This window comes from Dama dama, chromosome 20, assembly GCF_033118175.1.
Source record: "Dama dama isolate Ldn47 chromosome 20, ASM3311817v1, whole genome shotgun sequence".
Classification (NCBI taxonomy): domain Eukaryota; kingdom Metazoa; phylum Chordata; class Mammalia; order Artiodactyla; family Cervidae; genus Dama; species Dama dama.
The window spans coordinates 81059295-81073646 of NC_083700.1; the positions used below are offsets into that span (position 1 = coordinate 81059295).

General features: G+C 37.4%; 1 protein-coding gene across 5 annotated transcripts in view; it reads right to left on the minus strand.

The window, feature by feature from the left end:
- Positions 1-14352, minus strand: part of PATJ (PATJ crumbs cell polarity complex component) — a 365401-nt gene that overhangs the window by 103275 nt on the left and 247774 nt on the right. For all 5 annotated transcript variants that reach the window (XM_061121728.1, XM_061121726.1, XM_061121727.1 and 2 more), the window contains exons 30-31: positions 13030-13102; positions 958-1050 (exon numbers count right to left, since the gene is read on the minus strand). In XM_061121728.1, coding sequence (XP_060977711.1) covers positions 958-1050; positions 13030-13102 — 166 coding nt within the window. The remainder of the gene's footprint in view (positions 1-957; positions 1051-13029; positions 13103-14352) is intronic.

Genomic DNA, 14352 nt, shown 5'->3' on the forward strand with positions numbered 1-14352 from the left:
TTAATTCTTTGAGGTTCATAAGAGATTTTGAAACAGAGAGGGGGAAAAGCCCACATGTCTTTTGAGAACTTTCAGTCTAACCTTGGAAGTGCCAGGCTGCAAAACAGGAAGGTAGATTATGAGCAAAGGCTGGGAGTCAGACCAAATGAGACCAATCTCCAGACTAGTGACTGGCCTCTGGCAAGTTAATTAATGTCCTTAAGCAAGTCTGAGCTTCCCAGGTGGCTCAGTGGTAAGGAACTCGCCTGCCAAGGCAGAAGAAATGCATTCAATCCTTAGGGAAGATCCTCTAGAGAAGGAAATAGAAACCAGTCCAGTATTCTTGCCAGGGAAATCTCTTGGACAGATAAGGCTGGCGGGCTACAGTCCACAGTGTCTCAAGGAGTTGGACATGACTTAGTGATTGAACAACAACAAGGCAAGCTTTCCTCAGGTGTAAAAGCAAAATATTGCCACCTACACTATGAGGATCAGAAAATGAATGTAGAACACAGCACAGCACATGGTATACAGTAAAAGTTCCATAAGTATTAAATAACAAGATATCAAATAGTAGGTAGGACACATAAGGAGGGAGAGTTCTCTAAAACTGACTTTCTCCTAATGCTCTAGTCCCTGAGTAAGTTTAAATAACTTTTATTATAAACAAAGGAATACATTTAGTATCTATTTCTTTGCCTCTAGGACTAATTCAGCACCACCTTAGCCTAAAGAAACCCTATTTAAACAAGATTTAAAAGAGATTGCTTCTTTAGTCCCCGACAGCACAATTCAAGAAAGCAGGAGGACGCGCTGTTCTTTAGGTCATTCGCTATGTGGATGGGTCATTCGCTATACAGAATAGCTTCCGCTGTCTCAGAGATCAAGATTCAAAGAGAAGTAAACACAACAACTGATCCAAAGTATAAACAGTTCATCCCTAAAAGGAACATTGGGTGAAATAGCCAGGATTCTCACCAGTTTGGAGCGTTCACTTTCAGGAGATTGTTTAAGACCAACTTCGAGACTGGCGTCTTCTTCACCACTAACCAGTTCAGTGCCGCTCTGGTCCTATGAGACAGTAAAAAAATTTTTTAAAAGTGGCAAAGATGTCATTCTTCACTCACAGTCACCTAAACTGTACTTTATCAGAGTTGCTTGCTTTATTGTTGTAGTGGATATTGTGGATGTGGTTTCCTCTTTTCTTCCTTTCCAGTAGAAAGCCTTTCTTTTTTTTTTTCAGGTATCTATCTGTTGCTCAGAGATATACCTAAGAGAAAGCTGATCCCTACTCTCTGCCCTGAATATTCACTGGAAGGACTGATGCTGAAGCTGAAGTTCCAATACTTTGGCTACCTGATGGGGAGAGCCAACTCACTGGAAAAGACCCTGATGCTGGGAAAGATTGAGGGTAAAAGGAAAGGGGGATGACAGAGGATGAGATAGTTGGATCACCGACTCAATGGAGATGAGTTTGAGTCTCTGGAAGATAGTAAAGGACAGGGAATCCTGGAGTGCTGCAGTCCATGGGTCACAAAGAGTCAGACATGACTGAGTGACTCAACAATGATGATGACTCTCTGCCCCCAGAGTAGGCCTGACTGTCTTAAGGCTAAGCTCAATTCTTCTGGCCAGTGATTCTGCCAGGAATGGGTATGTGGTCCAGTTCTTGTCAGTGAGACACCAAGAGTGGTTTCTTGGAGACTTCTGAAAAGGTCCTTCCTAGAGCTTAAAAGAACCACAAGAAGTCCCCATGCCTCCCAAATTAACAAGAGAGCATGAAATGCAAATAGCCATGGACAGCCATACCATACCCAGAAGGAAACCAGACTGAATGACAGAGCAAAGACAGAGATAGAAGAACTGGTTCTCTGATGACAAAAGCAGGGCACTGGACCAACCAGAGCTGAAGCTCAGCTTTAATCTTAGCAATCTTTTTAAGGAAATGGCAACCCACTCCAGTATTCTTGCCTGGAGAATCCCATGGACGGAGGAGCCTGGTGGGCTACAGTCCATGGGGTCACAAAGAGTCGGACATGACTTAACTAACTAATATACTTATTTATTGCTTGAGTCAGCCTGAATTAGCTACTCTGTCCCCTCCAGTCAAAGCTTTCAGAGACATTTGCTTATCTTCTGCACAAGGCTAAACTATTTGATAAGAGTTTATATTTATCATGTTTATCTCTAAAACTTAGGTACTGAGTACCCTGCCTGGCACATGGAAAACATTTGATAAATACTGGGTTGGAATACAGTACTTGCTTTCTTGAGGATTCTTTTCCAAAAATTCCTAAAAATATTTACTTAATGTAAATGAGACATCTGGTAATAATATGCCATATTAAAATTCCAAGGCACATTAGGCATCTTCTCAATTGAATTATGATATATTAAATATTATAGTCATTTGCTTTGCTTTCTGGGGGCACATAGAGGAGAATAAGGATAAGAAACAGAGTATCTACATTATATTTATATGGATTTTTATTTTAAAACACCACCATCTGGGATTATTACAAATTCAGGTGGGACTGTTTACAGAGAAATTGTTTTGATTTTGAGACATTCAACATCATAATTTAAGAAGTATGAATTAAAGCAAAGATATGACATTCTTTCAGCTATCAAATGGACAAGCAAATAGAAAGAGAACATTCAGTATTAAAAATGGTGCAGGGAAATAGGAATTTTTACACACCACTGAAAGTATAAATTAGCACAATCTTTTCAGAAAAGAGCCCCATACAACATATAGATATCAGTTCAGTTCAGTTCAGTTCAGTTCAGTTGCTCAGTCGTATCCAACTCTTTGTGACCCCATGGACTGCGGCACACCAGGGATCCCTGTCCATCACCAACTCCCACAGTTTACTCAAACTCATGTTCATTGAGTCGGTGATGCCATCCAACCATCTCATCCTCTGTCATCCTTTCTCATCCCGCCTTCAATCTTTCCCAGAATCAGGGTTTTTTCAAATGAGTCAGTTCTTCACATCATATAGATATAGGTGCAGGGGAAATACTTGCAAGCATATAGCACAAACTTTTTAAATTGTGTACTTCTGGGGAGTAGGATTAGGGATTGGGGGATTTTGCCTTAGTTATTTCTACACTGTTTAATTAAAGAAGAATTAGTATGTATTAAAGAATTCATTGATGCTTTCAAATTGTGGTGCTAGAGAAGACTCTTGAGAGTCCCTTGGACTGCAAGAGATCAAACCGCCAATCCTAAAGGAAATCAGCCCTGAATATTCATTGAAAGGACTGATGCTGAAGCTGAAGTTCCAATACTTTGGTCACCTGATAAAAGAGCCAACTCATTGGAAAAGATCCTGATGCTGGGAAAGATTGAGGGCAAGAGCAGAAAAGGGTGACAGAGGATGAGATGGTTGGATGGCATCACTGACTCAATGGACATGAGTTTGAACAAACTGTGGGAGATAGTGGAGGACAGGAAAGCCTGGCATGCTGCAGTTCATGGGGTCGCAGAGTCGGACACAACTCAGTGACTGAACAACAACGAACCAATTGCATGCTATAAAACAATAAAGGAGAGTTATGAGAAATATCTAAAAGAAAAAAAAATTCAAGAAGGTAAGCAGCATGGGCTTTAGAATTGGCCAGATCTGAACTCAAGTCCCAACTCTGCCATTAGAATTATAAGATTATCTGCAAGTTACTTTCTAAATCTGAGTAGAGTAGACTCATGAACAATGTGGGGATTAGAAACAGATCCTCCCCACAGTTGAAAATTTGTGTATAATTTTAGTTTGCCCCCTGTATCTGTGGTCCTTTGGCATCCAATCGCAAACTGGGTAATACTGTAGTATTTACTATAGGAAAAATCTACCTGTAAGTGGACCCACAAAGTTCAAACCATGTTGTTCAAGTGTCAACTGTACTTTTTTAAAAAGTATACATAAAAATATCAAGTTAAAAATACTATCCCATCATGTTGTCCTAAAGATTAATGCACTAACTTGTAAAATGTCTATTAGCACAACACTAAGTGCTATTAATTTTTATTTTTAGCTTTTTGTTGAGACAGGCTTTGTTTATGACCTGTTTCATGTAGTTATCACAAAAAGGCTAAATAAATGAGTGCCACTGTGATCCCAATTCACGAATAAGAAAAAATGATACATTTAAAATAATCTGTTAAAGAACTCCTAGCCAGTAAGAGGCAGACCCAGGATTCACAGCTAGGTAAGACTACCACCAAAGGCCAAATTCTTGGTAACTATTCCTCAGATCCTAAGTAAATTAAATGATGCTCCTGTTTCTTATTCTTTCTTTTCATTTCTGAGTGTTGATAACTAATCTTATGAAAGACAGGACTCACAACCTTAAAAAAATATCACTGTCATTAGATTAACAAAAAGTATTTTAGAGTTTGTTACCCAGAAAATTTCATTACATAGAACATCTCTCCATGAATTTTGCATAATCAAGAAATTACCATATAATACAAACATGTCAAAGTTAAGAAACAAAGCTTGAAAATATATAGCTTTCCAGTGTTTTAGACAATGGGTAAGTTCTAGGGACAGAAAAAAAAATTATACTTTTAAAAGGAAGAAAAACCTTTAATGCCCTGGTTACTTAGTGTATCTGGTTCTGTACACTATGGGAAGCCCTGTAGAGGCCCTGGGGAGGCTATGCTATCCAACTGGAGGATGTAATGGAAACAATGCTTGTAACTGTAGCATTGGATTGTAAAACAAATCCACAGGTGGCTTCTCAAGTAACCCTGCAAATGGCCACCTCCTCTGTCCCAGATGAGAGATTTTTTTACCAAGATGGTGGTTAATTGATGCCATTCATCTAATTACATATACGTCTCCTTAGGGAAAGGAAAATATTGTTTAGAGAATCAGAGAAATCTTTACATTTCTTTCAGCATGGAAGTATAAGAAATGAAATTTTCTTGGTCTTTATAAAATGAATACTAAAGAGGGAAAGAAAACAGCAGTTTGATACTTCAACTTTGAAAATTCAAGAAAATATGGGCAGGACAGATGGTCTATATATCCTTTTAAGATTTGAATAAAAACAAAAAAAGAATACCCTTTATATCTAACATCCACGGAATTTACCATACAATGCCATGTCTCAAATGCACCTTACTCCATAAATCCTTTCCTTATTCTTAGCTGAAGGATGTCTCTTCTTCCCCTAAGCTTACCTAATAGTTTACATGAACCTCTTGTGTCACTTCCATCATCTCATTTATATCCTAATTATATATGTAAAGAATTGATCTCCCCAATGAGATGGAAAAATGCTTGAATCCAACATCTGTACCTCATTCATTTCCTTGGTCTAATTCATTTTTATATTCATCCTAGGTTCTGTCTCATTTCAAAGCTGATGCTCTTTATAACTTGAGTCTCTTCTAAAACATTTCTTCTGTTTTTAGTTACTGGTTTAGTCTGAGATAGCTCCATAAAGGAGGATTTGAAGTAAAAATCTAGATGGAGAGAAGACACGTAAAAAGGAAGTTGGAGTTGAAAGAGGTTAGCAAATAAAGTATTTACTTTTCTAGGAGAGCCAAAGGTTACATAAGAGTTTTCATGCTTAAATGAAGCACAGAGCAAAACAATGAGGGTTCTGTTCTGAGAACAGAATGGCTCATATGTATAAATTACCCTGCTGACTAGGAGCTTAAAAAACAGGAGTCAGTCAGAGATAGAAAGGGGAAAACAGGTCAGTAGGCATGATTTCCAAAGCACAATCGCATCACGGTGGTTTGAAGACCATCTGGCTGATGGATAGCAGCCCACTAACACCCAAGATGATTCAGCTAATCTGGATGGCTGGGTGTTCCCTTCCCCTGTTGCTGATCTTCAGACCACCTGTCCAAAGCTGCCCGTTCAGCCAAGGCTGCTCAAAGAGAATAACACTTCCCCATGAAGACTATGGTCAGAAGATTCCATAGTGAATTATGCTTTATAGATAAATGAAAGGAAAATGCAAGGCTCATGGTTCATACATTTAACACAGACTTTACCACCTCCCCCACCCCCCTACTCCAGAGTCACCAAAAAAGGACTGATAAGAAATGCTATTCAATCTCTACTGAGAAGTCTCTTCCAAACCCTCTGAAAGTTTTAAACTTCCTCCACTGGGTTCCTCCAAGATCTTCTACATAAAGTAATGATAAATTTTATATTTTTTTGTACTACCTTTTTTCATACCCACTATATGTCTATAGTTTTCGCCAACTAGACACTGAGAATATTGACAGTAGGAATTTATATTTAAGAGTAGGCTATCAATGAAAGTTAAATTAGTTAAGGATATTACTGTGGATTAGAAATACAGTTCTGGTCAGATAAAAGTGACATAGTGTTGTTTCTTTCCTCCTCTCCTTATTTAACATGACAAAGGAACATATCAGTATATACAATTGTTTTCCTTTTAAGATTTTACTAAGCAAAATTACTAATAAAAAACCCCAGCAACTATACCTCTCTGATATAATTAAAAACTCTTTTTTCCCCCAAATAAAACTTAAGTTGGTTTAAATTTTGTCATCCCCATATTTCATAAATCCAATACTCCCTTCAAAAAAACCCACAAAATGATTTATTAGTTTCACTGCCAACCACCTAAGTTCACCAATATTTTTTTCTGCAAAGTCATGTTTGCTTGATGTGACAAATTTCTTTCTCCTATACCCAACTGTGACCACATTTTCAAGACTATTCAGAATTCCAGAAAGGCAATACACAATAAAAGATTAAATGGAAATTATGCTAATAGGATTCCCTGGATAATCAACCTCTCCATTCTTTATGAAGTCTGTTTCATCTCACTTAGTATTCAAAAAAGCACAACTTCTGAAACAAAAAGCAAATGAAGGTTCTTTCTTCTATAAAGATATTCTAAAAGATTCTGCCTGCCTTGTGGAGGAATGGAATAAACATCTTGACTCCCAAGTATACATGAGTCCTCATAACTCTTAGGAGACACCATAGCAGTAACTTCCTAATTGGGTTTCTAACGTTAAGACACTTTTGACTTTGCTATTAGACTAAGCTACCAGGAGTAGAGCCCTGATCAGACTATTTCATTATTCAAAACACCTTCAACAGCTCCAAGTACCTAATGCATAACATCCAGCCCTTCTGAGATTTAAATTCAAGCCTCTCTCATTTGACCTCAATTTATTTTTTCAATCCCATCTTCTATTACTCCCTTTCACATACTCATTGTATTCTTCTCCCCTTTCCACACCCTGATTTTTCTTACTTCTGGGCTTTTGTTTGATGCTGTTCCTACATTCTTATCTAACCATATTCATATTTTAAAATTCAATATATCCATCAGAAATAGTTGTTCTCCTACCAGGAGAACATCTTCTAGTATTCATCTTCTGTGAACTCCTAATACTTTATCTCTTAGGACACCTTATTTTAGTAACATACATGTGTTATTTCCCATGTTAGACTACAAGTTCTTTGAGTCTAGAGACTTGTGCAATTAATTCTTTTATGTTCTACAAATACCTACAAATATGTAGGTATTTGGCGAGTAATGGCAGAATGAATTGAATCAGTAAGAAGTAAGTATGCAACACTAAAATGAAACATCAAGGATACACTAGAAAAGCCATTCACTTATTCTACAAATATTTATTAAGCAAGTACTACATGCTAAGCACTGAGGATTCGGTGATCAGGAAGACAGTAAGCCTGGCCCTAAAAAAGAATACAATCTAGTGCGGTATTTACAGTCCTACATTATTATAATAAAACATGGTGAAAACAAGAGAGGGAAAAGTGACAGAATCCTAGTTGATAAACCCAATTGAGAAATGGGTCCCTCTTTTTCTATATGCTCAAGTGATGTCACATAAAGAAAAATGGGCAATACTTACTTTTTAAATGGATCATGAGTGTTACTTAGCTATGAAGGGAGTAAAGATTCCCAAAGGGAACAGTGTGGGATGAAGTTGGTCATAAGAATAGTATTTCATGTTTCTGAGCACTTGTATAACAGGTGCTCTGTTTATTAATCTACGTACATTATTTTATTAATTTTAAGTGATAGAAAACTTGGAAGAGGATTCAAAAAAGTGATTCTCCAAGGATTTATGAATTAATAAGGTCAATGAATGAATAAAGGTTATTAATTAATAAAGAGGAAGTGGGAATGAAACTTAGGTGGAAACAAAAGAACAAAAGTATAAGGGGAGGAAATTCAACACATGTATATGTGGAGTGCCCGGCAGGGGCACTCACACCAGTGAGAAAAGAAGGGTGACTAGTGGAGGCAAGTGTAAAGCCTTAATTCTAACCTTGAAACAAAGATTTTGAAATACAGCTCTGATAAGCAAGAAATGGGTATTAAAGATATTTGACCAAGAAGACAAATACAAGAAGAAAAGGAATCCTACATTAAATGTAACTGCTGAAAACCAAAGATGCCGGAGGCTGAGAGTCCTGCTAGAGGCCTGTGCAATACAAGTGCAGTCACAACTACGGTGCGTTCTTAGTGTGTGTCAAGAATAATGCTAAAAGTTTTATAAACATTATCCAGCTCTTCTAAGAAATCTAGAAAATTATTACTATCAAATGTCTTTTAAAAGGTAAAGAAACACAAGCTTATTGAGCTTAAGGTTCAAGTTCATTCTGCTAGTGAATGTCAAAGCAATGATTAGGGTTCAAATCTATCAACTTCCAAGTATATGTTCTTAATCACTGCTGTATGTACCCCAATAATATTATAACTGCCAAAAGTAGAGCAGCAGAAATGCTAATAATCCCTTACATATGTATAGAGCTGTGTGGATTATAAAATACTTATACCTACACTTAGTACTCAATCCTCATAGCTACCTATTGACACAGGCAGGGAAGGCTATTAATCTGCTTTACAGAAAAAGGCAGACTTTGAGAGGTTAAGTATCTTCATGGAGGTCAGAAGCCCAGCAGATGATTGACAGAGCTGAAACAAGAACTCATGTTTTCTTGTTCAATATTCAACCAGCACTCTTGTTCACTCTGCTAGCACACTACTGCAGGAAGTGATTTTGTTCTCTGCTATAGTCTTGGTGTCTAGAAAGTCCTTGACACATAACAAGAGCTCAATAAATATTTGTTCAATAAAAGAACAAATATGAGGTCCTATTAGCATTTAATAAAAGTGCTACTCAATTATGTGGAATTATGATGTCAGGTTCAAATTCACAATCATATGGCTGTACTTCATCTCTTTGGTTAAATGGGCTGGTTCTCTCAACAATACATCAGATATGAATTATGCTTAAGTACTTACTGGAAACAGCTGCAAAGGGACATGGCACAGTGAGGGGGTACCCGAGTGAAGGGATAAGGAAGTCTTACAGACCAGAGCAGTCCTACACAGTACCTCAGCTACCACTTGCAGGGTGGGTGTCACTCAGAATTTGGTGACAGTTATCAGAGTCCAAAAGTCCGGAAAGAAACTGAACGTTAGTAAAGTCAAATAAATAAATATAATAAAGAAACAACTCTCTTTATTATATAATTCATTGTGAAAATGCAACACAAGTATCACACAGCATATTCTTTTAGAGAAAAGAATTATTATTTATTAACAAATTTAAATGTCTAATATGATTCATTTTGGAAAACTAAATGCAAATAATGGCATATTCAAATTTAAGAATTGTGATAAGGCTCTTGAAACTTAATACTGGTATTATTTATATTTTATACATATTTTTGGTCTTTATTCAAAAATGAAACCAATATTTAAAATTTTCAGAATACAAGTGATTTTTCTGACTTATTATTGATTCTGCTATGTGTAAATAAAAGTAAAATGTATTTTTTTTAAACAGGTAATTGAATAATGAGAATAATTTCTGTGGTTAGCACAATTTAAAAAAGGGAAATAGTAACTAATATTGAATAATGCATTTAAATATTAGAATAAATAGTTCACCTTTATTGAGTGTTTACTTTGCGCCAGGAGCTGTACTAAATACTTTATATACATTACTTCCTTTACTCTTCACAAATCTATGAAGGTTTGGTGGTAACACTCCCAGGGACAGATGAGGAAACTAATGCTGAATAACAGGTGCCTCTGGGCATATGGGTATGCTACATAACCTCTCTAGACCCCAGTTTCTCCTTCTATAAAGTGGAGATAATAATACTGTCTCTCAGAGGTGTGAATGTAAATAGGACTTCGGACAATGCATTAAGATAGGGTTTAACACAGTAGGCATCCTCTTCTAAGTGGCTGCCCTGTCAGCAGGAAGGCAGCAGAAACCTTTGGGCTGGGAATAAACTAGAGAAAATACACAGCTAATATTAGAAGTCATTTCTGACAGAAAGAAAACAAAAGAAACCAGAGACGCCAGAAATGGTCCTCTCAAATTAAATGTTGACACCAACACTATTCCTTTATTCACTCTGAAATATAGAAGCTGGATCTCATAGTAGCTTTACAATTTGATGACAGACCAGTTTCCTTGATCATTGTACTGAGAAAAAGTATGGGCAATAATGAAAAATTCAGTTCTAAGGGGATGCTATTTTGATGGGAAAATTTGTAACTAACAATATTATAGGAAAAATTATTCTAAAGTACTAACCTCCTCCCATCTAAAAAAAGGACTTAGATGACATTCTGTAAACACAAATGAATTAGGAACTAAGTACTAACATTTATTGGGTAGCTACCATGGGTTGGGAAGATTCGCTGGAGAAGGGATAGGCTACCCATGCCAGGGTTCTTGGGCTTCCCTTGTGGCTTAGCTGGTAAAGAATCTGCCTGCAATGCGGGAGACCTAGATTTGATCCCTGGGTTGGGAAGATCTCCTGGAGAAGGGAAAGGCTACCCACTCCAGTAGTCTGGCCTGGAGAATTCCATGGACTGTATAGTCCACGGAGTCGCAAAGAGTTGGACACGACTCAGACACTTTCACTTTACTTCACTTCACCATGTACCTGGCATAAGATATCTACAGATAGATAGATATAGGTATCTTCTCCTCTCTCTCTCTCTCTCTCTCTCATTTATTCTTAACCATATGAAGTATAAGAAGTTACTGTAACCACTCAAGTTCACCTGTCTAGTGTCACAAGACTGAGCGATTAACACACACACACATCATCCAAAACATTAATAATCAGCTCTCTTGTTTTTGCTTCCAACACCAACACCTCATTGAACTGCTATTAGGTCTTGCCCAGGCTTCTGCTGTCTGTGTGTGTGTCTGCTGCCTAGCGTGTTACTTTTACTTTCCTATAGTCCATTCTCTACCTGGTAGACTGTGTATCAGGTCACCTCACTCCCCTGTTAAAAAATACCCAGTGGCTTCTACTGCACACAGACTAAAACCTGAGCTTCTGACTCTGACTCACCAAACTCCTCTCTCCCTCCCACCTCACATTCCTTCCCTCTCATCCTAGCCCACCACTCCCCAGGCTCCCAATATACCATCCAGCTCATTCTCACTTGAGAGTTCTTTTTGTTCCCTCTGCAGACAAAGCTCTTCCTCCTAATTTTTGCATGTCTGGCTCCTTCTTATCATTTTGATTTTGTTTAAATTTCACCTTGTCTATGCAGCTTTCCCTATAACCAATCAAAGTGGTCACAAGCCACATTCCCTATTGTAATTTTAATTATCTGCAAGACACTGAACACTACTGATAATTCTCTAAGTTTATTTATGTATTTGCTAGTTAATCTTCTCATTGGAATGTAAGCTGAAACATGGCAGGGAGCCTTATCTGCTTGATTCATAACTAGCCATTTAATGCCCCTAAGAGTACCTGACATGTAATATACACTCATTGAATACTTGTTGAATGGAAAGAATGAGCATTATATAATCAAATATTTACCAAAAGGGACACTATTCATACAGCTCATTTTGTTATGGAAGCAAAGGAAAAAGTATGGAAAGATACTAAAGTATTAAATAAGTAAATATTAACTTCCTCAAGGAAGTGAGGAAAGGAAAATCAAATTTTCTACCACTGCATTGTTTGATTAGTTATAATAAATATGCATTGTGGGAATTAAAAATAATCAGTTCAGTTCAGTTCAGTTGTTCAGTCATGTCCGACTCTTCGCGACCCCATGATCTGCAGCACGCCAGGCCTCCCTATCCATCACTAACTCCCAGAGTCTACCCAAACCCAAGTCCATTGAGTCGGTGATGCCATCCAACCATCTCATCCTCTGTCATCCCCTTCTCCTCCTGCCCTCAATCCTTCCCAGCATCAGGGTCTTTTCAAATGAGTTAGCTCTTCGCATCATGTGGCCTAAGTATTGGAGCTTCATCTTCAACATCAGTCCTTCCAATGAACACCCAGGACTGATCTCCTTTAGGATTGACTGGTTGGATTTCCTTGTAGTCCAAGGGACTCTCAAGAGTCTTCTCCAACACCACAATTCAAAAGTATCAATTCTTCAGCACTCAGCTTTCTTTATAGTCCAACTCTCACATCCATACATGACTACTGGAAAAACCATAGCCTTGACTAGATGGACCTTTGTTGACAAAGTAATGGCTCTGCTTTTTAATATTAATAAGTAAAAAACAAGAAGAGTATGTAATGTTCTCTCAGCAGGGAATCTCTTAGCTGATTAATCTATATATCTATCTATCCATCCATCCATCCATCTCTAGAAGCAGATCACTATGTTAGCAATCTTGAAGTATTAGTAATTTCTTCATTAATAGATGAAAGTATTTAAAGACAACCAAAATCATAGTATTAAAGAGTTTTGAAACCATAAAGAAAGGTACAATACAGTCATTAAAAAAGAGAATTTTCTAATAAATTCTGAAATCCTTAATTAGGACAAACTGTATATCTAGAATGAAACTTCAGGAATTTTGAGGAAGGCCGTACTCATCTGATTAGTTCTAATGTATGTTGTTTTTATTAACATTGATTTATATTACTTTACAATTATATGCCAAATACCTTGTATTTTAATTAGGGAAACTCCCCAGCTAATAAACTCTGAGTTTGGAATACCAGATAATGAAAATCCATGTAATTCATTCACTAAGCTAATCAGGAGTTATCTTACCTCAATAGAAGTTGGGGAACTTGATGGTAATGGAAAGGGAGTAACAGCCATCTGATTGACTGCATCTTCATTTCTGTAAACGTTAAAATAGGCAGAATCAATACACAGCAAATGCTAAGTTCTTGGCTCAAATTAGAATCATTTCCCCAGTTCTCAGTTGAAAATGCACACACAGCACTACAGAATTTTTAAAAATGTAAATGTACACTGGTTTCAAGCATGCAAACCCATTAGGCACAAACAGAGGGAAACTAAGGGAAGGGAACTACTGAAGGGAAACTAAGATACAATGATTAGTGACATAGAGTGATGATGCTAGAAGTTGGCCAACTTCTGCTTGGTAAGTCAGGTGCTGCAGAGGATACTTTTGGAAAGGTACCAACTCTTCCAGCACCGAGGAGTATAAAATTTTTATCTAGGTGGGTGTAACCTCTGGGCCCCATTAATGTCCAGAGCATTTTGTTCTTTGCACTGGAAAGGTTCCCAGCCTCCTCACTTGGCTCCTAGCTTTGTTCTGCCATATGAAGGATGATGGGATGTATATGACAGTCCTTGCATGGGCAGACTGTGTGAGGAGGAGTAATGGATGGGGAGAACAGAGATCCAGACAGACAATGCTTTGTGGGTTAAATTCTTTCTACTCCTCATTACCCTAATTGGAGCAGAGGAGGTGGGAGCTGAAACTTCATTACTGGGGGTCAGGAACAGAACAACTCCTAGAATACCAGTTCTGATGATTTGGGCTTACTTCCACTACATTACTAGAAATGGTATGTAGGCAGCGGTTCTGTAAGAGATCTATCCTTTACTGTTTATTCACATCACAGGACCAAAATAATTATCTTAAGATTTATGTGAACTTTAGGTTTCACAATATAAAACAAAGAGACTTCTTACTAGTATGTAAAGATCTAAGACTGTTCACAGATCTCCATGTTTGGTGTACATATGATAGCCACTGCCTGACTTAGGAGAACACTCAAATGCACTTTTCACATTTTATTTTTTATGTCTCACCAATTGGAAAAAGATCCATTGGTTGATGTCATTCCTACTTTGAGGCTTTAATCACATCACTGCCTTTACCTGAAATGCCTTTCTTTATATTAAATTTATACCCTACTTATCCTTCTCAATAATCTCAACTGTGTTTATTTCCCTTAATTAAAAGACTATATATTGATGTCTTCCAAATTCACATTTAGCTTGGATAATTTTCTGTACCTAGGATCTGCAAACCCAACACCTACTTTATATTCCACTAGAGGTCTTAGAAACATTTTAAATAAAACAGAGTTCTTTAACCCACTCAGTTCCCAAAGG